The sequence below is a fragment of the Oncorhynchus mykiss genome, chromosome 7 (genome assembly GCF_057628025.1).
Source record: "Oncorhynchus mykiss isolate SJ-2025 chromosome 7, ASM5762802v1, whole genome shotgun sequence".
NCBI lineage: Eukaryota > Metazoa > Chordata > Actinopteri > Salmoniformes > Salmonidae > Oncorhynchus > Oncorhynchus mykiss.
In genome coordinates this window covers 58,134,982-58,160,711 of record NC_143028.1, presented here as the reverse complement: position 1 = coordinate 58,160,711, position 25,730 = coordinate 58,134,982, and the positions used below count along the sequence as shown (strand labels likewise).

General features: G+C 40.1%; 1 protein-coding gene across 50 annotated transcripts in view; it reads left to right on the top strand.

Annotated features, from left to right (window-relative positions):
• The window catches only part of LOC110528212 (uncharacterized), a 40,142-nt gene extending 14,919 nt beyond the window's left edge, over positions 1-25,223 (top strand). For 3 of the 50 annotated variants that reach the window (XM_036983750.2, XM_036983747.2, XM_090241435.1), the window contains 20 exons: positions 689-772; positions 2,810-2,893; positions 3,440-3,523; positions 4,037-4,120; positions 4,447-4,530; positions 5,103-5,186; positions 7,941-8,024; positions 8,406-8,489; positions 9,243-9,326; positions 10,296-10,379; positions 10,930-11,013; positions 11,202-11,285; positions 11,637-11,720; positions 12,493-12,576; positions 14,336-14,419; positions 16,662-16,745; positions 18,658-18,741; positions 19,639-19,722; positions 20,198-20,316; positions 22,380-25,223. In XM_036983750.2, coding sequence (XP_036839645.1) covers positions 689-772; positions 2,810-2,893; positions 3,440-3,523; positions 4,037-4,120; positions 4,447-4,530; positions 5,103-5,186; positions 7,941-8,024; positions 8,406-8,489; positions 9,243-9,326; positions 10,296-10,379; positions 10,930-11,013; positions 11,202-11,285; positions 11,637-11,720; positions 12,493-12,576; positions 14,336-14,419; positions 16,662-16,745; positions 18,658-18,741; positions 19,639-19,722; positions 20,198-20,316; positions 22,380-22,553 — 1,805 coding nt within the window. In that variant the 3' untranslated portion in view covers positions 22,554-25,223. The remainder of the gene's footprint in view (positions 1-688; positions 773-2,809; positions 2,894-3,439; positions 3,524-4,036; positions 4,121-4,446; positions 4,531-5,102; positions 5,187-7,940; positions 8,025-8,405; positions 8,490-9,242; positions 9,327-10,295; positions 10,380-10,929; positions 11,014-11,201; positions 11,286-11,636; positions 11,721-12,492; positions 12,577-14,335; positions 14,420-16,661; positions 16,746-18,657; positions 18,742-19,638; positions 19,723-20,197; positions 20,317-22,379) is intronic. The other 47 variants (XM_090241439.1, XM_090241442.1, XM_090241437.1 and 44 more) reach the window with 26 other exon arrangements.
• The last annotated feature ends 507 nt before the right edge of the window (positions 25,224-25,730 follow it).

Sequence of the window (25,730 nt, the reverse complement as noted above, 5' to 3'; positions counted from 1 at the left end):
TATTTATATTTTTTTATGTGAATCACAATTTTATTTGGAGTACCCCCAATGCCATTGCGCATACCCCAGTTTGGGAATACCTGGTTATGATTATGGACAAAAAAGTGAGATTGACAAATAAAAAATAAACGGCAGCCAAGAATCGATCATCATGTCACCAGAATAAGACCCTCTATTGGAAAGGAGCATCAAGTTCATCACCTTGCATTTTCAACACCCTGTGAAGTTCTTAACTTATTTCATCAAGTTTTAATGTCACCTGCACAAGTACAGTGAAATGCCTTTCTTGTAAACTCTAATCCCAACAATGCAGTAATCATAATTTATTTAATCTGTAGCCTAATAAACTGCATGCTTTCTCAACAAATCAAAATGGAAAGACCACACATGTCATCGCGTCACTCCACGTTTCCTTCAATATGATGGTTATTATATCAATATTTGCATATAAAAGCATGTTTCCATTAGGCCTGTTATAATATTTATCTGACTTTACGTGCATAAAAAGGTAGGATGGAAACCTGGTTAGTGTCAAGTATTGTGTGTGTTCATTTGGCCGTATGTTTATCCTTGTAAATCTAACCAATCTTACTCTAGTTTGAATTGACAGAAATTTGCAATTGGTATAAAAACTTTTTTCATTCTGTGCAGATTGAATAGCTAATATTTTTATGCTCTGTGTGTATAGGGGTGAAGCCGTACGCTTGTTCCATGTGTGACATGAGGTTTTTCCAGCGTTACCACCTGGAGAGACACAGCCTCACTCATACGGGTATGAGTCCTCTTTCCGTACCCATCTCACATAAAACAAGCGACCCATTTTACTCCTGTTTGTCACGGAGCAGCCTCTCAGTAGAAATGTATTGAGTGTAAAATAAATATGTATTTCTTACATGACAATCTGCCAGCATCAGGAGCTCACGATGAGACAAATCTTTATGCTAGGACAAAAATTGTGGCATTCATATACACTACATGGCCAAAGGTATGTGGACACCCATTCAAATTAGAGGATTATACTATTTCAGCCACACTCGTTACTGACAAGTGTATCAAATCCAGCACACAGCCATGCAATCTCCATAGACGAACATTAACAGTAGAATGACAATTACTGAAGAGCTCGGTGACGTTCAACGTGGCATCGTTATAGGATGCCAGCTGTCCAACAAGGAAGTTTGTCAAATTCCTGCCCTTCTAGAGCTGTCCCGGTCAACTGTAAGTGCTTTTTTTTGTGAAGTGGAAACATCTAGGCGCAACAATGGCTCAGCTGCGAAGTGGTAGGCCATACAAGCTCACAGAATAAAACCGAAGAGTCCTGAAGCGCGTAGCGTGCAACAATCGTCTGTCCTTAGTTGCAACACTCACTATCGAGTTCCAAACTGCCTCTGGAAGCAACGTCCGCACAAGAACTGTTAGTCGGGAGCTTCGTGAAATGGGTTTCCATCACCGAGCAGCTGCACACAAGCCTAAGATCAACATGCGCAATGCCAAGTGTTGGCTGAAGTGGTGTAAATCTCGCCGCCATTGGACTCTGGAGCAGTGGAAACACCTTCTCAGGAGTGATGAATCACTCTTCACCATCTTACAGTCCGACAGACGAATCTGGGTTTGGCGGATGCCAGGAGAAGGCTACCTACCCGACTGCATAGTGCCAACTGTAAAGTTTGGTGGAGGAGGAATAATGGTCTGGGGCTGTTTTTCATGGTTCGGGCTAGGCCCCTTAGTTCCAGTGAAAGGAAATCTTAATGCTACCTCATACAATGACATTCTAGACGATTCTGTGCTTCCAACTTTGTGGCAATGCCACCATGCAAAAAGTGAGGTCCATACAGAAATGGTTTGTTGAGATCGATGTGGAAAAACTTGACTGGCCTGCACAGAGCCCTGACCTCAACCACATCGAACACCTTTGGGATGAATTGGAACGCAGACTGCGAGCCAGGCTTAATCGCCCAACATCCATGCCGACCTCACTAATGCTATTGTGGCTGAATGCTGCGGGGACTTGCTTCCTAAGTACCAACATCTAGTGGAAATCCTTCCCAGAGGAGTGGAGGCTGTTATAGGAGCAAAGGGGGAGGAACTCTATATATTAATGCCCATGATTTTGGAATGAGATGTTCGACAAGCAGGTTTTCATATACTTTTGGCCATGTAATGTGGGTAGAAATGCAGACATACTATATAGTGATATGTATTTGACCATTCTGACACTTAAAATGTTTGAAACTATTAGACTTATGTGGAAAAAGTCTCTTGCCCACAGAGGGAATGGTCTCTCACTCTCTCTCGATGTCTAATCCTTGTACATGATTTACTGGTAGTTGTTCATGGCTAGGTAGCTCAAATGTAATTGATAATGGCTTGAAGTTGGTACAGAATGTGGCTGATGACTATTTTCTAAGTTTTGTAGATAAAAACAAGTTCTTAGCCAAATAGTTTATTTTAATGTGAGCGTTAACTGCCTAATTTATAGCTAACGTTTTTGTGGTAGAATCCGGACGTTTGTTGCTATTGAACCCAAATTGACCTTTGGCTTTTGTTAATTGAGCATAATAACATTTTGTTTTTACCTTAAATGCATGCTTGATTGTTTGTCTCCAAAGGTTAAGACTTAATCGGGAAGTAATTGCTCTCTATAGCAACAAACATTTACACCTCTAGCAATATACCTTATCAGTCCTTACATTTTAATGAAATGTATGCTCGTAGTTTGGGATTAGCGAATTGGTATGTGTTCCACTTTATATAATAAGAGCACTAGCTAATATATTAATACTCTGCGTGTGTGTGTGTGTGTGTATAGGGGTGAAGCCGTATGCATGCAACATGTGTGACATGAGATTCTTCCAACGTTACCACCTGGCGAGACACAGCCTCACTCATACGGGTAGGCGCCCCCTCACCATAGCCCTTATAGAGTAACATTGTAGTGCTAACCAGGTTTCCTCAATGAAGTGAGTTAACATACAGTACCAGTCAAAAGTTTGGACACCTACACATTCAAGGTTTTTCCTTATTTGTATTTTCTAAATTGTATAATAATATTTTTTGGTTACTACATGATTCCATGCATGTTATTTCACAGTTTTTATGTCTTCACTATTATTGTACAATGTTGAAATAAAGAAAAACCCTGGAATCAGTAGGTGGGTCCAAACTTTTGACTGGTACTTTACATGACCATAAACTCAAGTTTGGGTAATCTTGGTAATCTCAGGCGCTTGGTACAATACTTCATGATTTTAAATGAATCTCCATGTATTTGTCAAATTGTATTAAGTGTCTTCAGATAGAGTCCTGTAGCTGAAAGCCATTATCATGCTAGAAAAGTATATTCTCTTACAAGGCTTGACATCATAGTGACAACTTGGTGCATTTTTTAAAAACCAAGACGTTGGCAGCTAGCTAAAATATTGATGTTCTGTGTGTATAGGGGTGAAGCCATACGCTTGCAACATGTGTGACATGAGGTTTTTCCAGCGTTACCACCTGGCGAGACACAGCCTCACTCATACGGGTATGAGTCCGCACACCATGCCCTTTTTATTTAGTTATTTATATTAATTTGTTTACAATGGGCTGGAAACACTGATGTTGCACCAATTCACAAATGTCTTATGTTCTTGCGCACACTGGCGTGTAGCCTCAACAAACTAAAGTTTAAGAACCGCTAAACAATTTGTGGCTTTCAGTTAATATCTCTGTATTCACTGGATTAGTATCTTGGCAATATCGTTGAAAATTGCCCAACCAACCCTTTAGTGAGAGTGCATTAATTAGCTATATTTCTATACTGAAATGACTGCGGTATGCTCGTGATTTGTTTTAGATCACTTTATAGCCATTTACATATTTTGAATGGAAATCAACTGTGTTGAACACTTATGTCAGTGCACGTTTGCATGGCTGTGACGTTTAATTGCTGCCAATGTTCTGGCATGTCTGGCTTTCTTTGAGTGTGTTAATGACTCTAGTTTATCAAAGGGCAAGATGCAGACTTTTCTAAAGTTGGTGTTCTGTGTGTGTATAGGGGTGAAGCCGTACGCTTGTTCCATGTGTGACATGAGGTTTTTCCAGCGTTACCACCTGGCAAGACACAGCCTCAAACATACGGGTATGGGTCTTCTCACCATACCCATCTCACATATGTTGGCTACGGATGGAGACCAAGAAGTTGTTTATAGAAGTTCTTTGGACAAGTTGCACCGCTGCCACTACTTTAAAGCCTCTACCTTTACTAGGCCACTGAGTTCCAACTTTTTCATACATATATTGGTGTCTGGCACAATTCAAACCCAGTTAACACATGTTCTTAAAACAAGCCTTTCTATATTCACATGACTGGTGCAGGTACACACACTCTTGGTTTAGATTTATTCTAAAGTTTGGTGCTCTGTGTGTGTATAGGGGTGTATTGACTGGTGCTCTGTGTGTGTATAGGGGTGAAGCCGTACGCTTGTTCCATGTGTGACATGAGGTTCTTCCAGCGTTACCACCTGGCGAGACACGGCCTCACTCATACGGGTATGAGTGCTCATTTACCATCTTACTCTCAGTACTTTTTTACTGGAGCTGCTGACTCAAAATGATTCAGTTATGAATATTTGTACGGTTAGACTACTAAGTTAGACAGAAAATTCATTGTTGAATGTCCTTGTGTTGGTAAACCCTTCTCAATCTCAGTGAATGGAATAAAGAGGCTTTGTTGGAAACTACTGTCCACTTTAAAGAAAAATCCCCATGTTATCAAATATTAGAGTGATGTCATTATGTATTAAGAATGTATTGTTTCATTATTTTTTGGGTCAGTGATCTCTAACCAAGTTCCTCATAATTGACTATTTGTAACAAGGGGAGAGATTATCACCAGATGACATTGTTTTTTAACTTTAGAGAAAATCATTGTATGATATGAGGAATGTCATTGCTAGTACTCTTAAGGGTAAGGACACTCTTTATCGAAGTATGGTTTTTCATTGTATGTGATTGTTTATACTATTTAAGTTGTAAAGCAGGAAATTGAGCATGCAAATGTATAGAATAGATTAAAACTGCAACAGAAAGATGGCTAATATTTGTATGCTCTGTGTGTTTAGGAGTGAAGCCGTATGCTTGTTCCATGTGCGACATGAGGTTTATTCAGCGTTATCAACTGGAGAGACACAGCCTCACTCATACGGGTATGTGACCTCACTTTGAATCCCTCCCTCTCGCTTCAATCTGGCCTCAGATGCCATGCATGAGCCCCACTGCATTGTGGTTAAATGAGTCGCCCCCCATGTGATGTTGGGGTAAAATTGAATTTAATTGATACATATGGCTGCATCAAACTCAAATTTGTATTGTTAAAGGCATTTTATTTAGAAATTAGACTGCATTTATGCTTAGCCATGTTTCCTTTCAGAACAGGTTTTCTGAGAGAAAGATGTTGAATATTGTTCTACATAGGCAGATGATTTCCAAGGTAACCAGTTTAGAGGACTGATGGATTCTTCTCCAACCCTTAAATCATTGCACAGCATTAGTTAACCAGCATCATATCATGTTTAGAAATTAGGCTTGTTAGTGAAATGAACCCATTTAATCAAGCCCCAGGTCTGATATAAAATCTTTAAACCCCCATCTTGGAGTTGAGCTAGAGTCTGGCTAAGAGCAAACATTTTAGGCTGCAACATCGGTCTTTCAAAAAATGTCCAATGGGAGCCATCTTTGATGTAGGGCTGGTCGGTATACCGTATTTTACTATATTACCGGTATTGATGCACGGACCTGTTTGGGTTTTTACTTTACCTAATATAACTATTTTTCAAAGTTTGGTTTGTTAAATGTAATACGCAACTTCCAGCGCGTTTCCACCGTTTTGCTACTTTATTCGTCTTTCTCCCTCCTGCTGCACTACGCTTTCCACACTAAGCCCTGCCCACTCACTCGAGAGGGTAGCTGCTCGACCACGTGAGTCACAAGCACTTTCTTGCAGTTAACTCAGTACTGCAGTCGGCATGGTTAAATAGCAAGTTGTGGCTAAAATAAATCTTGTTAGCCGCTAATACTAATATAGCTAGTTAGCTGGCTAGCTAGCGTGCTAAATGTACAAATGTAGCCATCTAATACAGCATGGTACCAGTGCTGGTGTAGGCCTAGATAAGCATGTTTTGAACAACCTATATCTTTTTAAATCGGAGAGGAAAAGGTAAAGCATGAATATGTTTTCTAAGCTACATGATTGAAGAAAATAACATGTAATGTAACATCTAATTAGGGTCAACTGGAAACACTGACTAGTACTTTGGTTCCTACCCTTTCAATAATTCCTCCCTGGTTTATTCAGTCTTTGTCGTGTTAAACAACAATATATTCAATATGCTGCCCACTATATTCTAACTATATAATTAGAACATTAATTCTATTTCCATTCCAACAGTTCACCAATTAACTAGGCTTTGTTTTTTTTCCATATCATGCAGCCCTGCATGGCACAATGTGGAAATTAACAAAAAATGCAATGGATTCAACCATATAAAACAATAAGAATAGCGAAAAGCCCATTGAAATCACGTATGCGTTTTCACCCTAGGGTCATGAACTATACTGAACAAAAATATAAACGCAACATACAACAATTTTACTGAGTTAGAATTCATATAAGGAAATCAGTCAATTGAAATGAATTCATTAGGCCCTAATCTATGGATTTCACATGACTGGGGAGGGGTGCAGCTAACTGAGCCATGCCCAGTTCTTCCCTACAAAAGGGCTTTATTACAGACAAATACTGTCCAGCTGTCTGGGTGGCTGGTCTCAGAAGATCCCGCAGGTAAAGAAACCAGGTATAGGTCCTGGGCTGGCATGGTTACACGTGGTCTGCGGTTGTGAAGCCATTGGACGTATTTCCAAATTCTCTAATACAACGTTATAGGTGGCTTATGGTACAGAAATGAACATTGAATTCCCTGGTGGACATTCCTGCCGTCAGTATGCCAATTGCACACTCCCTTATCTTGACACGTCTGGCATTGTGTTGTGACAACTGCACAATTTACTATGGCCTTTTATTGTCCCCAGCACAAGGTGCACCTGGTTTATGATTATGCTGTTTAATCAGCTTCTTGATATGCCACACCTGTCAGGTGGATGGATTATCTTGGCAAAGTTGAAATTCTCACTAACAGGGATGTAAACAAATTTGTGCATAGCATTTGGGAGAAATAAGCTTTTTGTACATATTTTATTTTAACATTTTACATGTTGAGTTTTATAGTTTTGTTCAGTGTAGGTACTCATAAAACATTTAGAATTGTTATTATTCAAAACTTAAAATGTCGTCATGTGAAAAATATATGATAGTTTGGCCATATCGCCCAGCCCTACTTTGATGGATTTCAGGATTGAGAGTCGGACGGCTTCAGGAGTTTGTGACGTCACAATAGCATGGCAAAAATCACATGGTTGTGTGAATGTGTGTGATGTTTAAATATGTACCAACTGCCTAAAATTTTCACATCTAATGTTCATATGAACAGCATGACGTGAAGCCATCTGTCCACCAGTATTTTCACCCAAAATTCTAACCTGACTCGGAAATTGCAATTGTTATTCGCTAAACCATTGGCAGCGAGTAGCCACGCTTAGGCTACAACAGTTGTTTTGTGGTGTATTATTGCAGTGTATTAGGGCACTACCTTTCTTAGCATTACCCTTTGAACATGGAAACGGCCCAATATGGCCTACTCATTGGGCACTGAAATCGTGTCCCAATTGGATTAGTAGATTGCACCTTTTTGACCAACCACTGAAACAACATTTTCTGTCAAAGTAATGTGTCTGGTGAACAAGACCAAAACTTTGCTAAGCTTATTGAGCTACAGTAAAGTTAAGATCGATCATTTTTGGCAGTTGACATTTTTTATACTGAAGTTGGTGCTCTGTGTGTATAGGGGTGAAGCCATTTGGTTGCACCATGTGTGACAAGAGGTTCTTCCAGCGCTACCACCTGGCAAGACACAGCCTCATTCATATGGGTATGCACCTGCTCACTGTATCCCTGTAATTGAACCCTAGTATACAGGGTTTGCAGGTTTTATGCACAAAAAAAAGATGAGCACAATTTTATTTGCAGGTTTGATATCAAAGTCCATAATTAAATTTCCCTTAAGGATGAGAAGGGTTAGTTTTGCCACCAGGTGACATCATCAGCTCGTGTTGTGGACAAAAGCTTTGAAAAAAACATTTAAAAAATATCTCACTTATTTGGGGGAAACATTTTTTAAGATTTGTTAATCGTGAGTATATTATGGCAAGTATAGTGGTAAACTACCAATCAATTTAACTTCCAAGTATATTCATATCTAAACCTAAAATTCGAGGCTCTGAAATGATGTATTGATGCTCTGTGGGTTTAGGTGTGAAACCTTACGCTTGCACCCTGTGTAACATGAGGTTTGTTCAGCGCTACCACCTGACAAGACACAGCCTCAAACATACGGGTACAGTCCGCTCACCGTACCTATCACACATACAAGCTAGTATAGGATGTTAGTAAAAATGTCACAGGCACACGTTCAATAAAGATGTAAGACTTTGCAAAAATAGCAGTTGATTTGATCAGGTATTTATGATAAATTAGTTAAAGATTAAATAAAAAGTACAATATATTTAATTTTCAAGACATGCTGGACTAGTGATGACTAAAGACGGGCATTTCTATACATAATGATTGTGATTTGCAGTCCTTTACAAGTGAACTCCTTTGATGAAAACGGTAATATTGCATCATTGTTATGTTGTACTTGCGAAGTTCCCAGTAGCACTAGGTCATAAACTGCCACTAAAACCACTTTCTTTTTGCAACTTTGTAAATTGAGCGCTTTAAAAAAGCTTTGAACTACCAGTAGATAATGTCATCAGTTCATCTACTGTGTTGTATCATTAAGTGCAATTTCCTTCATTCTGAAGTCTGGATGGACACCTTGTAAATTGTGGTTCATCATAAATGAATGATGTTTTATTGGCCAATCCAAAATTTGCTCACTATACCAACACCTTTTTGATTAACCCCCAAAACAGCACGCTTTTGAGTTGGTAGTGTAATCGGATTCTTCAGGATGAATAGCAAGGAAGTCAACATCAGGGTTTTATAAGCTATCAATTTATGATAATGTATATGCCTGAACTTTAATATTGGAACATTTCAATTTATGAAGAGTGCGGCATAAAATAATGCTGTTCTGTGTGTATAGGGGTGAAGCCGTACGCTTGCACCATGTGTGACAAGAGGTTTTTCCAGCGAGACCACCTGCGGAGACACAGCGTCACTCATATGGGTATGGGTCCCTTCACCGTACCCATGTCATTAATCCACACCGGAACAATAGTATACAGAGTTGGAAGGGTTTAGCCTATATGCTAGCTACTGCGTGAATAAAGGATGGCCAATAATTTGTTTATGATGAAATAACATTTTAGATTGTTGGATAAATCATGGTTCTAGGGATGTTAAGGGGGGCTACCAACTGAAAATCTTAAATTCTGCTGTTTGAAAGCAGCATGTTGATAAGAATGTTGCACTATTGATAAATTGTTGATGGTACTGAATGTGGTGTAGTTTATGGTATTAGATCATGAACTTCTCATCATCCAAGTGCAATTTCTTACATTCTCAGCTCCGTGGATGGACGCCTTGTAAAATTGTCTCATCCTAATCAAATTATGTTTAATTGGCCGTCCTTAATTTGCGCACCTTACTTTTTTGATAGACCCCAAAAATGCAAGCTATTGAGGTGGTAGTGAAATCGTATTCTTCAGGGTGAATACCCTGGAAGTTATGGTGCGTTCGAGTGCTGTTGGAAATCCAGAAAATATGAGGTCCGGACTCTGAAATAACCACTTGAACGACATTCCAAATTGTTAGAGGTGGGAAACTTGGGCCCCAAATGTTTTTTTTTTTAGACCAAAATATGGTAAAACAAAGCCATTTACAATGTAGCTAGCTTGACACATTGTCAATGTAAGCAAGCTAGCAACATTGGTTCTTCGCCATTAAGCTTAAATCTCATTGGTTGAAAAATTGTGAGCGCCAACTAAAATAGCACTTGAACGCACTCATGTCATAACGATGACTTCACCAACTGGGAAATATGAGATTCTGAGGACCAGTCAAACACACCACCATTGACATCAGTGGTTTATCCAAATCTATTTAGTATAAATGTATATGCCTAAGCTTAATTTTGGAAGACCTCAGTCAATGGAAAGTGAGACATAAAGACATTTTGTATTTTCTGTGTGTACAGCGGTGAAGCCGTTCGCTTGCACCATGTGTGACAAGAGGTTTTTTCAGCGCCACCACCTGCAGAGACACAGCATCACTCATATGGGTATGGGTCCACTCACCGTACCCATGTCTTTAAGATCAGGGTACACCTGAACCCGAGTATACATAGTTGGCGAGGTTTAAACACTTTAACTCAATAATATTTGAATTAAGCAAGTGTTACCATAATTGGTTTTCTTGCATCTCAAAAACACCTTTAAAAACACTCAATCCTTCTGCTTGAAATTAGCACGTTGATAACAATAACAGAGCTAGGTACATATTTTTTTATCGTACTGTATTTGGTGTGAAGTTAATGGTAAAAGATCAAACTTGTCATCAATTTCTTACATTCTACATTTTATTGGCCACCCTTAATTCTTGCACCTTGTCAACACCTTTTTGATAAAAAAAAAATAAAAAAAACGCACGCTATTGAGGTGGTGGAGTATTTAGATTCCTCAGGGTGAATACCTTGAATGTTAACGACATCAGTGATTTTTATACGAAATCGATGTAGTATAAAAGTATATGCCTGAACTTAATATTGGAAGACTTCAATCGATGGACAGTGAGACACAAAATAATCTGCGTGTGTGTGTGTGTGTGTATAGGGGTGAAGCCGTACGCTTGCACCATGTGTGACAAGAGGTTTTTTGAGCGCCACCGCCTGCGGAGACACAGCATCACTCATATGGGTATGGGTCCGCTCACCGTACCCACATCATTAAGATCAGGCTACACCTGAACCTTAGTATACATATCCCCCCCCCCCCCCCCCCCCCCCCCCAAAGCTCAGAATATCTGGTATATACCTGAACTTAATATGGAACACTTCAATCGATGGAGAGTGCAGCATTAACATAATGCTGTTCTGTGTGTATAGGGGTGAAGCCGTTCGCTTGCACCATGTGTGACAAGAGGTTTTTTCAGCGCCACCACCTGCGGAGACACAGCATCACTCATATGGGTATGGGTCCACTCACCGTACCCATGTCTTTAAGATCAGGGTACACCTGAATCCTAGTATACAGGGTTGGCAGGATTTATATGCTAGTTATGCACAAAGAAATGTATAGATTATATATATATATATATATATATATATATATATAATCTATACATTTATATATATAAATATAAATATAAATAAAATTATTTGCGGATAGGTTGGATATGAAAAACACAATTTCCCATAAGTTTGTATGGACAGCAGTGGCTTATAAACAATTCATTTAGTTTAACTGAATATACATAATATTGGAAGACTTCAGTGGATTAATTCTGAGAACCAAAGTAACGTATTGTTCTGTGTGTATAGGGGTGAAGCCGTACGCTTGCACCATGTGTGACAAGAGGTTTTTTCAGCGCCACCACCTGGCGAGACACAGCGTCACTCACATGGGTATGTCATTAAGGCTATTGGTGAAATGTTTGCATGTTAGGTTTGATATTCAAAACGTCCATAATTCCATTTCTTCTAAGGACAAGGGCTTATATTACTACCAGATGATGTCATCAGCTCATGTGATGTGTTTTGCTATTTTGGGAAAAACAACTACACCGACTGTTCGATAACTCGCACCTCAATAGCATGCGGATTCGGATCTCTTCCAAATTGTCTTCTATTTTCAAACCGAGACTATTTAAATTGAGCAGGTGTTATCATACTTTTTTTCTTGTAACCTTAACAAGAAGTAGTTCAAGTAATTCTACCATCCCAAAACGGGTCCATTCTGCTGCGTGAAAGCAGCACGTTGATAACACTGCTTATTATTAGCTCTCTTGTAATTCCGTGTCAAGTGGTGTTTTGGGTATGAGAGAAATCACACTTGATGACAAGTTCATTCTGAACCCAGTGGATGGAAAGCCCTATATTTTCTACCATTTTAAAAGTGAGTTCTGTACAGATGACGTTTTATTGCTCAACCCCAATTCCCACGTAAAACAAAAAAACGTGTGCTTTGTTCGACTCCAACGACCACCGCGAGTTATCGAAGTGGCGGTGTAATGACATTTTCAGTGTTAATCCTCTGTTATAATTGCATAGGTTTACAACAGTGATTAATAAACAATTAATCAAGTATAAACTCATACACATGCTATTCAATAGATTCACACATCTTTGAAGGATGGAGTGTGAAACAGAAAAATAATAAAACATTCTTTGTGTATAGGAGTGAAGCCGTATGGTTGCACCATGTGTGACAAGAGGTTTTATCAGCGCCACCACCTGGCGAGACACAGCGTCACACATATGGGTATGGTTCTGACACCGTTCTGTCATTAAAGGAATAGTTCACCCAAATTACAAAATTACATTGGTTTCCTTACCCTGTAAGCAGTCTACGGACAAGGTATAACAGCAGTACATGCTTTGGTTTAGATTCCCTGGCACTGTGTCCAAATACTGGAGTTTTAGCATTTGTGGCACAAATCACATTCAAATCATGGTACCGATATTATCATTTTCAGGCATGTTCAAATCATCGACGTGACTGAGCTGCACAATACATTTTTGACACTTGGATGATTTGGACATGTGCAGAAAATGCTAATATCGGTACCATGACTTGAATGGGATTTGTGCTATAAATAGTAGCATTTTGCGTGCCTCCCGAGTGGCGCAGCGGTCTAAGGCACTGCAGTGCTTGAGGCTTTACTACAGATCCGGGTTCGATCCCGGGATGTGTTGCGACTGGGAGACCCATGAAGCGGCGCACAATTGGCCCAGCGTTGTCTGGGTTAGGGGATGGTTTGGCCGGCCGGGATGTCCTTGTCCCATCGTGCTCTAGGGGCTCCTGTGGCGGGCCAGGCACATGCCAGTTGTACAGCGTTTCCTCCAACACATTGGTGCGGCTGGCTTCCGGGTTAAGTGAGCAGTGTCAAGAAGCAGTGCGGCTTGGCAGGGTCATGTTTCAGGGAACGCATGGCTCTCGACCTTCGCCTCTCCTGAGTCGTCTGTATGGTAGTTGCAGCGATAGGACAAAACTGTAACTACAAATTGGATATCACGAAGTTGGCGAGAAAAAGGTGTCAAAGACATTTTATTAAAAAAAAAGAAAAACAAGCACTATTAGCATTTGGAAACCGTGCCAGGGAAATAAAACCAAAGCATGGATTGCTGATGTACCTTGTCCATAGACCGCTTACAGGGTACGGAAACCAATGTAATTTTGCAATTTGGGTGAACCATCCCTTAAAGATCAGGACACACAAACCCTAGTATACAAGGTTGGCAGGAGTTATACGCTAGTCATGCACAAAGAAATGTATTGATGAATATATAATATTTTGTAAGTTTTGTTTGATATGTAATTACCCTTGAGAATGAAGCTAATGTTAGGCTAATATTACCACCAGATGACATCAGCTCATGGGATGTGTGCAAAATGTATTACCAAGAAATTGGCAAAAAAACAAGTACATTGACCACTCCGTAACTCATGCATCAATAAGATTAAAAACGTAGTTGTGGAGATGTCTTCCAAACATGTTTGTATTTTCAAGCCAGACAGTTATGATAATTGTTATTGGATGTTATTGGAAACTGCAGAAACGGTTGCAGATGTCTACAATCTGAAAACACCCAATCCTGCTCAGTATTGCCAACTTGGACACTTTACCTTAGTCACTAGATCTAGCAACATTTTGGACCCCTGAAAGTGACTAGGAGTCAGGACGAATTCAGCAATTATTTAAAGCATTCTCGAGCGTTTGCCTCAAGAGTTTTCAGAAATTTGCGACAGGCTATGTAATGATCACATGCCTTGAAAATGTGTGTAATCTAACAACTTCTATTGACAATGTGTAGACAATAGCTTTTTTCCCCCAAAAAAGTTGGCAACACCGGCCCTGTTGCGTGAAGGCAGAATGTTAATAATAACAGCACTTAGTGCATATTGTCAGTCCAGCTGTTATTGTGCCTGATGTTTATGGCAAACCTAATATTGGAAGATTTCAATATGGAGTGTGGGGCATTACAGTAATGTATTGATATTCTTGTGTGTGTGTGTATAGGGGTGAAGCCATACGGTTGCACCATGTGTGACAAGCGGTTTTACCAGCGTTACCTCCTGGCAAGACACAGCCTCACTCATTTGGGTAGGGGTCCGCTCACCGTACCCACCTTACCCAAGATTAGGCTACACCTGAACCCCAGTATACAGGGTTGGCAGAATTTGTATGCTAGTCGTGCTCAAAGGAATGTATTCAGTGCCTTCAAAGTATTCATACACCTTGAATTATTCCACATTTTGTGTAACAGCCTAAATTCAAAATGGATTTATAGATTTTCTTGCCCATCTACACGCAATACCCCATAATAACAAAGTTAAAACATGTTTGCAGATTTATTGAAAATAAAATACAGGTATCTAATTTACGTAAGTATTCACACCCCTGAGTCAAAATTTTGTAGAAGCACCTTTGGCAGCGATTACAGCTGTGAGTCTTTCTGGGTAAGCCTGAGCTTTACACACCTGGATTGTGCAAATTTGTCAATTTCTTTAAAACAAATATTCTAGCTCTGTCAAATTTGTTGTTGATAATTTCTAGACAATCATTTTCAGGTCTTTCCATAGATTTTTCAAGTAGATTTAAGTCAAAACTGTACCTCTGCCATTCACTGTCTTCTTTGTAAGCAGCACCAGTGTAGATTTGGCCTTGTTTTAGGTTATTGTCCTGCTGAAAGGTGAATTCATCGCTCAGTGTCTGGTTTTCCTCTAGGATTTTGCCTGTGCTTAGCTCCATTCTGTTTATTTTCTATCCTAAAAAACTCCCCATTCCTTAACTATTACAAGCATAACCATAACATGATGCAGCCACCACTATGATTGAAAATATGGAGAGGGGAACTCAGTAATATGTATTGGATTTGCCCCAAGCAACACTTTGTATTCAGGACAAAAAGTTAATTGCTTTGCTACATTTTTTGCACTATTACTTTAGTGCCTTGTTGCAAACAGGATGCATTTTTTAAAGTATTTTTTATTCTGTACTGGCTTCCTTTTCACTCTGTCAATTAGGTTTGTATTATGGAGTACAATGTTGATCCATCCTCAGTTTTATCCTATCACTGCCATTAAACTCCGTAACTGTTTAAAAGTCACCATTGGCCTCATGGTGAAATCCCTGAGCGGTTTCCTTACACTCCGGCAGCGGCGTTAGGAAGGACGCCTGTATTTTTGTAGTGACTGGGTGAATTGTGTGTGTGTATGTATATATACATTATATATATATATATATATATATATATATATATATAAAGTGTATATATATCTCTCTACCAGTAGCTTTACGAGGCATTGGAAAACCTCCCTGGTCTTTTGCGGTTGTTTGAAATGCACTGCTCGACTGAGGGGCCTTACAATTATCTGTATGTGTGGGGTACAGAGAGAAGCTAATTTTTACTCCTGAACTTATTTAGGCTTGTCATAACACATACATTTTAAATTTAGGCTGTAACGCATCCAAATTTGGAGGAAGTCAAGGTGTGTGAATACTTTCTGAATGCAATATAGGTGAAATATATTCTCTACATTTTAGGTTTGATCCCCCAAAAAGTTAATAATGTAATTTCACTTAAGGATTTGAAAGGCTAGTTTTACTACCAGATTACATTTGATGAGATGTGTGGTGGATATAAGCGATTAAAAAAAAGCATGAAACTTAATTGTCCAAAAAATGATCACTGAAAACGCATGCCTCAATAAGGTTCAAATTGGAATAACTCCCAGTTGTAATGATGTCTTCCAAAATTGTATGTGTATTTTAAATCCAGACAGTTTATGATGTATTAGTTAAATGACAGATATTGGAACCTGCAGAAAGGGTTAAAGATGTCTACAATCTGAAAACACCTTCTCCTGCTCCGTATTTCCAACTTGGCAATGTTGCACTAGTCATTAGATCTTTCAGTCCCCTTCTCATTTCCCCCCTAAAAGTGGCTAAGGTAAATTCAGCATTATTTAAGGATTATTTTACCTGTTAGTTTTCAAAAATGAAGCGACTTTCCTGCAGTGATTTGGCCTAGTCAGAACAGCAGCGTACACACACACTGTGCTGATGATGATCACATGCCTTACAAATGTGTGTTTGGAAGTTATCATGGAAATCAATTGTCTACTTTATCTACAATTTTTGTAACATTGTGCTGCTAACAATAGCTGGTTTCTTACCCCACAAAAAGTTGTCAACACCAGTCCTGTTGTGTGAAGGCAGAATGTTGATGACAGCACTTGGTGCATATTGTCTGTTGTGCTGTATTTGTCTGAACTTTATGGAAAACTTAGTGGAAGACTAACAAGAGGCACAAAGTAACATATTGATGCCCTTGTGTGTATAGGGGTGAAGCCATATGGTTGCACCATGTGTGACAAGAGATTTTACCAGCGATACCACCTCTCAAGACACAGCCTCACTCATTTGGGTAGGGGTCCGCTCACCGTACCCACTGTACCCAAGATCAGGCCACACCTCAAGCCTTGCATATAGGGTTAGCAGGATGTACAGGAGCAGTCGCACCTACTCATTCCAGGGTTTTTCTTTATTTTTACTATTTTCTACATTGTATAATAATAGTGAAGACATCAAAACTGAAATAACATATGGAATCATGTAGTAACCAAAAAGTGTTAAACAAATCTAAATATTTTGAGATTCTTCACTGTAGCCACCCTTTGCCTTGATGACAGCTTTGTAAACTCTTGGCATTCTCTCAATCAGCTTCATGAGTTAGTCACCTGGAATGCATTTCAATTAACAGGTGTGCCTTGTTAAAAGTTAATTTGTGGAATTTCTTTCCTTAATGTGTTTGAGGCAATCAGATGTGTTGTGACAAGGTAGGGGTGGTATACAGAAGATGGACCCATTTGGGATAGACCAAGTCCATAGTTTGACAAGAACAGTTCAAATAAGCAAAGAGAAATGACACTCCATTACTTTAAGACATGGTCAGTCCATCAAGAAAAAGACCTTTGAAAGTTTCTCCAAGTGCCGTCGCAAAAACCATCAAGCACTATGACGAAACTGGCTCTCATGAGGACCGCCACAGGAATGGAAGACCCAGAGTTACCTCTGCTGTTGGAGGATAAGTTCATTAGAGTTACTAGCCTCAAATTGCTGCCCAAATAAATGCTTCACAGAGTTCTAGTAATAGACACATCTCAAACACAACTGTTCAGAGGAGACTGAGTGAATCAGGCCAAATTGCTGCAAAGAAACCACTACTAAAGGACACCAATAAGAAGTAAAGACTTGCTTGGGCCAAGAAACATGAGCAATGGACATTAGAACTGTTGAAAAACTGTCCTTTGGTCTGATGAGTCCAAATTTGAAATGTTTGGTTCCAACCGTCATGTCTTTGTGAGATGCAGAGTAGGTGAACAGATGACCGCCGCATGTCTGGTTCCCACTATGAGGCATGGAGGAGGTGGTGTGATAGTGCTTTGCTGGTGACACTGATTTATTTCGAATTCGAGGCACAATTAACCAGCATGACTACCACAGCATTCTGCAGCGATGCGCCATCCCATCTGGTCTGCGCTTAGTGGGACTATTATTTGTTTTTCAACAGGACAATGACCCAACACACCTCCAGGCTGTATAAGGGCTATTTGACCAAGGAGGAGAGTGATGGAGTGTTGCGTCAGATGACCTGGCCTCCACAATCACCTGACCTCAACTGAATTGAGATTGTTTGAGATGAGTTGGACTGCAGAGTGAAGGAAAAGCAGCCAACAAGTGCTCAGCATATGTGGGAACTCCTTCAAGACTGTTGGAAAAGCATTCTAGGTGAAGCTAGTTGAGAGAATGCCAATAGTGCTCAAAGCTATCAAGGCAAAGGGTGGCTACTTTGAAGAATCTCAACTATAAAATGTATTTTGATTTAACACGTTATTTCGTAGTTTGTAGAAAATAGTATAAATAAAGAAAAAACATTGAATGAGTAGGTGTCCAAACTTTTGACTGGTACTGTATATGATAGTCATCATGCACAAATAAATATAGGTGAAATATATATTGTTAGGTTTAATATCCAAAAAAGTCCAGAATTTCCATAAGTTTGGATGAGAAGGGGTAGTTTTACTATTAGATTACATCATCAGCTCATGTGATGTGTTGTGGTTGTGGACTAAAGCATTGAAAAATACATTTAAAAAAATAGTTGGAGAAAACATCTCCCTGATTCTTCCACCTGAATCCCCTGTAAGTCATTGCATGAATTGAAATTAGTGGTAAAAATCAGTTTAGCGTAAATGGATAAACTGTACTTAAACTTCCTATTGGACTTAAAATGGTGCGAGGCACAAAAATAATATCTCAATGCTTTGTGCATTTAGGTGTGAAACCTTACGCTTGCACCATGTGTGACATGAGGTTTGTTCAGCGCTACCACCTGACAAGACACTGCCTCACTCATACGGGTACAGTCCGCTCACCGTACCTATCACACATACAAGCTAGTAAAGGATGTTCGTAATATATTTTCACACACGTAATGAAGGACTGCTAGAAAATAAAAATGTCTCATCTACATAGTTTTGTAGTGATAAATTAGTAAATTGTTGATTTTAAGTTTAAAATACTGCAGCAACACAAATTAATATTTGTAATACATTCTAGTACAAGTTCCATTTTTTATTGTTTAAAGCTAGACCCCTAAAGATCTTCAGCTAATTTAGCTATCATGTGGATGTTGAGATAATAAAAACATTTATTTGAACAATAAATCTATAACAATCTATTTCCTGCTGTTCCAAACATGAATTGGCCAAGCACCAAGTAAAACGATATCATATTGTAAGCTTGTTGTGAGACATTGTCTGCAGCTAAGTAGCTATTGCTATAATGATTTTAGTGAAGAATTTAGTTAAAATTTGAAACTACAACTATTTTTTACATTGTCTAATGATTATTTTAGCTAGTTATTTTTGCAGTGGGATTATACGTTCTGCGAAGGCTTTGACACACAATTACAGATTTTGTTCTTAATAGTTTTATTCGGTGCTTAGTTCACAATTAGTTCACAATTGCGTGTGTTGATTGTTGTTAATTAGCTAGTAGTGTTTTATGATGAAAAAAATTCGTGTTCATTAGAGCTTAATAAACAAGTCAGATTGCCACGTCTTCTCATCCTTGTGATCAACAGCCCCCATCTTCAGGGTCCACATCGTGATATGACACGTAAAGCACTCTTACTGTAATTGTTACATGCTTATGGTAGCAAACAATTATCTCACAATAGTATTTGTAGTGCTAACTTGATTTTTGTGTTGTACTCTTTGGAGTGAGAGCTAATGCATTGCTCTGTGTGTGTATAGGGGTGAAGCCGTATGCTTGTTCCATGTGTGACATGAGGTTTATTCAGCGTAACCACCTGGAGAGACACAGCCACACTCATACGGGTATGCCCCCATTTACTGTACCCTTATCCCCAATAAAGGCTATTTTAACCAAAACAAATATACGATCACAACAAACTCGAGTTTGGATTGTCATGTCATTTGATGAGCTGTTGAACCAGCCTCAAACTATCAAAACTTTTCAGTGGCATTGAGTTGGTTTGATTTAAAAAGCAAAAACAAATATCAGTTTCCACTTTTATCTACACATAATGAGTTGATGACAAGACATCTTAAAATGTTACCACAAGTTTAGTTTCTTATCCTTAATTCCTGTCCAGAAACTGGCTCATATTCAGTAGTTTGTCTTAGTTTTGATGTCAGAAGATCTAAAGAAAACAGTTTCCCATCACTTTAACAAACATTTGTAGATTGGTTATTGTAGCCAGTAGACTTTTTTAAGAGTAAATCATATACAGTTTGTTGTGGTTGGACTCTGTGGATTTGATGTGATGAATCTGTTTGTGTGCTCTTTTAGGGGAGAAGCCGTTTGCTTGTGACATGTGTGACATGAGGTTTATCCAGCGTTACCATCTGGAGAGACACAAGCGTGTCCACAGCGGAGAGAAGCCTTATCAATGTGAGCGATGCCAGCAGGTAAAATAACTTAGACACAGACGAGGAACAGAGAAAGAGGCACACACATACCCAGGCACGTACATATACACACCTGCATTGGAGAGATGCCATCTGTGTGAGCAGTGCCAACACGTAGAAGAACTTGCCTTGCGTGCTGGCACTGAGGAACACATACACACCAGACATGCTCACGAAGCAAGGAGAGAGCGTCATGCCCTCTTACGTTACAAAACATCTGCCGCAGGGTGAGCAGTGGTTACAAAACATCTGCCGCAGGGTGAGCAGTGGTTACAAAACATCTGCTGCAGGGTGAGCAGTGGTTACAAAACATCTGCTGCAGGGTGAGCAGTGGTTACAAAACATCTGCTGCAGGGTGAGCAGTGGTTACAAAACATCTGCTGCAGGGTGAGCAGTGGTTACAAAACATCTGCCGCAGGGTGAGCAGTGGTTACAAAACATCTGCTGCAGGGTGAGCAGTGGTTACAAAACATCTGCTGCAGGGTGAGCAGTGGTTACAAAACATCTGCTGCAGGGTGAGCAGTGGTTACAAAACATCTGCCGCAGGGTGAGCAGTGGTTACAAAACATCTGCTGCAGGGTGAGCAGTGACCGCACATTGGAGAATGGTGTCACAGAGGCACATGTACACGCTGATAGACACGTAGCAAAGACATGCCCTACCAAGTTAGAATTTTATTTTTTAGGGTGAGCAGTGCCAGCACATAAGAGAATGTATTGCATTGGTCATGCACACACACGGATATACCAACATACAGATGCCTGCCCACGTTAAAAATAAGTATTCTCCTTGGGCTGTGCCCGCAGGTAAGAGAATGTATGCACATACTCTGACATGCAGTCACGTCTGTAGCCATGAAGTGCTTTGAAAGGTTGGTCATGGCTCACATCAACACCATCATCCCGGAAACCCTAGACCCACTCCAATTCACATACCGCCCCAACAGATCCACAGATGACGCAATCTCAATTGCACTTCACACTTCCTTTTCCCACCTGGACAAAAGGACCACCTATCTGAAAATGCTGTTCATTGACTACAGCTCAGCGTTCAAGACATTGCAGTGCCAGGACAGCACACTCTCCCTCAATGTGAGCAGGACAAAGGAGATGATCGTGGACTACAGGAAAAAGAGTGCCGAACACATCCCCCTTCACGGGGCTGCAGTGGAGCGGATCGAGAGTTTCAAGTTCCTTGCTGTCCACATCGCCAACAAACTATCATGGTCCAACCACACCAAGACCGTTGTGACGAGAGCACGACAACACCTTTTCCCCCTCGAGACTGAAAATATTTGGCATGGGTCCCCAGATCCTCAGTTCTACAGCTGCACCATCGAGAGCATCCTGACCGGTTGCATCATTGCCTGGTATGGCAACTGCTTGGGATTTGACTGCAAGGCGCTACAGAGGGTAGTGCGTACGGCCCGGTATATCACTGGGGCGAAACTTCCTGCCATCCAGGATCTATATACTAGGCAGTGTCAGAGGAAGGCCCAAACAATTATCGCTCCAGTCACCCTAGTCATAGACTCATAGCTACCGCACGGCAAGCGGTACCCAGAGCGCCAAATCTAGGTCCAAAAGGCTTCATAACAGCGTCTACCCCCAAGCCATAAGACTCCTGAACAGCTAATCAAATGGCCACCCAGACTATTTACATTGACCCCCTTTGTTTTAACACTGCTGCTGCTCGCTGTTTATTATCTATGCGTAGGCACTTTACCCCTACCTACATGTACAAATGACCTTGACTAACTTGTACCCCTGCACATTGACTCGGTACTGGTACCCCTTGTATATAGCCTCATTGTTATTTTATTACTTTACTTTATTACTTTATTAAGTCTATTTTCTTAACCTACAATGCAGTTCTAAGAAAATAAAGTTAAAGGCTTGTAAGTAAGCATTTCACGGTAAGATTGTATAAGATTGGATTTGACCCACATGCACCAGAAAAGCCCATTGACCAAACGGACACAGTGGGCTTAATTTTATTGGGCATGTGTACACACTCATCTGTTTAAATGAATGCTGCATAAATCCTCCATGTATGTGTTGTAGAACTTCTCGCGGACGGACCGGCTGCTGCGACATCGGCGGCTGTGCCAGGGCCGTGGTGTGGCCAAGGTGGAGAACCAGCCGTGCTGCGAGCCCCGCCCTTACTCCCAGGAGCCCCCACCCGCTCCACCCACCTGGAGCCCCCTTCACCCACCCCCTGGTCGACTGGCTGTCTGACTGACATTCCCTCCCATCCTCCCTCCCCCCATACACACACACCATCTCCCAGAGACGGGACAGGCCACCTAGTCTCACTCAACCCTGCACTCAGTGGCGCCACACTCTGGCAAAGACTGATCCTTCATCTCGGGTCCTGAGGTTACTATGACAGCGGGACAGATGTTTTTGTCTTCTTTTGAGAGCGAGTTTCCTTCGATAATCGCTGGTCTATTTTGTACTTAATCTATTTTTTAAAAGTTGTTTTTTATTATTATTTAGATGTATTGTTTGTGCTGTTGGTGGTACTCTCTGGTAGAGGGGGTGGGTGTTAAATGTTTGTTACACCATTACAATGATGAAGTGGGATATATATATATCTATATAACAATAAACAACACAGGACGTTTGTAGAAAATGTAGTTTGTGAAAGAAAAAAAGAGTTGTCAGACAATGGTACAGGTGTCAGAACTAAAACAGGGTTCCATAAAGTTTGATTTTAGGACGATATAGGCAAGTGGAGGATGTCCTAACAGGTCAGAAGTGAAGGGTCAGGTCAGAGGATATTGTGGTTCTTGTTGGATAAAGTTGCTGATGACTCAGGAAGTGGAACAGACATGATGATAGTGTTAGCAAGTTACATTACACCCTTTAACGGTGTATGTACAGAGGTCTATGGGAGCAGGTTGCAGGCTCTCTTCTACAGCCAGTTCTTATAAAGATGTACGTGGAAAACAACGGCACAAGATGGCAGCTTCAGCAAGTTCCATTACTTTGTTTGTACAGATCCTCATGTTGAGAGCATAGCAGGAGGTATACACAGTCTTGTGGCCTTAGAGCGTGCTTATGTTATTTGTTTAATTTGCCTTTTGTTTTTTTTTGTTCATTGTTTAATTATAATTTTCAGATAAGGATGCGCCACTGCCTTTTTAAAAGCTGGGTATGTTTTTCCAAAGCTGTCACCCTTATAGAACACTGCTTACTACAATGGCACTATAAGGCATAGGCAAATATTCCTTCATCTGTTCGTTGAGAATTGATATAGTGCTGGTTATTATTGGTAATAATTTAACCCTGGGTTCCTGAATGATTACGTGAGGGGAGTTTGACAATTCCAGTGAGATGCTAATAGTGCTAACTTCAATTTGTCAGGCAGTGCTTTGGTCAGCTAAAGGCCATACAGATACTTTTTCTGATAGTTAAATGAACACGTGTTTCACTTTGCTACACACTAACAAATGCCTTTAACTGAGATTGGGGTAGGTGTGTATAAAGGATTTCTGTCATGTTCTTTCGGGGGTTAGCCTTAACTCGAATAAGATCTCTCTTAAATAATCATTGTAGTGTAAAATTATATTGTAATGAATGACTGTAACCTGTACTGAACTTTTGAACATGTCTGTGGTTTACCCCCTCCAAGTGTAATGGCTACAGAGCACAGAGATGCTTTCATTAATGTCTATCTACTCTTGTCCTGGTTAATCAGTATTCCTATTGGTGGTGTTCCACAGCAGCCTGTCTGTGGGCTTGTAGCGCAGTTTAGGGAAGGATCTCTGAAACCTGGTACTGAGGACCAGTGTGTGCTGGACTTCACTTAAACCGATTCATTGAATTGAATGATTCTCAATGTCGCCAGGCTACTACTGTTAGTGAAACCAATGTACTTTTGTTTATTTAGTAATGCCAAATGTATATTCCAGAAATGTTGCGATGTACACTCTGCAGTAGTTAAGAGATTTAACTGTTTAAAAATGCCTGAGTGATTAAATGATGCAATCCAGCAAACAGGGGTATTCTAGTACCAGGGTTAAGAAACTGCAGCTTACTGTATGATTTGGCAACCCCTTGCCCCAAGAAATGTGGAAAGGATGCCACCTGTAACCACCACTACCCACTAGTGAGGCCACAGGGCAAGGTTGGTTGCCATTAACTGTTAAAGCCCTCTGTTCTGTCCTTTTTAAGGATTGTTCTCAATCTCATGATGAAAATGCAATAGAATCTTTTGAGTCTGATCAGTTAATACAGTGAGGTTTATTTTCTTCTAAGGGTCAGGTAAAGGATGGTGCGGTTAGAGAAGAGCTCCTTGCTCTCTGCTCTACTGTATTTGACGATTCTGGTAATGTTTCAAGGACCTTTTTTTTCTGATAATATAAACACTGGAGTGATAAAAACAAAAGTAAAAAACATGAAATATGGATTTTAAAAAATCAACTGTTCTAGATTTTAGTCTTTAGACAGAGCCTCTTACTACTCAACTTGACAAAGATGGCAGAACCATTTGGATCAGTACTGTGTTGAGAGCCCAGGGCGTTTTAGTAATTTCAAGATTAGAGGTGGTAGTACCTCAAGAAAATGACTGTTTTTATACAGGTCCCCTTCTATTTGTAGTGAATTATATTGATAGAAATATTAGGTAAGCAACAGCATCTACATTAGCTATCACAAGTTAGTATTTTCTTTGTCTTTATTAGTCTTGCATGCAGAGTTATGGTCCTCAGTTAAGATAGGATCTTATATTGATTATTATTTTGTCTAAGCAAAATACGTGCATAAAAATAACTTCTTAAAAAAATGTTACATTTGATTATTGTAAAAATGGGGAAACTAATATGTACCCTTGTGATCCAATTAGTTTTAATTGTAAGGGGAGAGGCTTCCTACCATTATGCTGAAATAAAATACTTTATAAAAGACTTGAGTTTTGTTTCCTCTGTTTACTCCAACAGCCTTGTCTGGGGGGATAATCAGTGATATGAATATATCAAATTGTATTGGTCACAGACGTGTTTAGCAGATGTTATTGCGCGTGTAGCGAAATGCTTGTGAAAGTGATGTTCTTTGAGGGCCGTCGCGCTATCTGCTTGAGGGGGGATATACATAGCTGTGACTATAACCGAAGAAAATTGTCTTGGGAGATAAAACGGTCAGCATTTGTTTGAGGTATTCTAGGTTGGTTGAACAAAAGGACTTGAGTTCCTGTACGTTATCACAATTACACCATGAGTCCTCAAGAGGGTACCAAAGTTGAGAGGAAATATGAGATGTGTGCAGAAAGGCTAGTCAGTGTCATATTGTAGATTCCTGATAATCAGAGTACCAGTCTACACTATCATGCCAACTTCTCATTGTCGTGCCAAACACATTTGTCTTGACAATGAGCACGAACTGATCTGGGACCAGGCTAATATCACACCACTA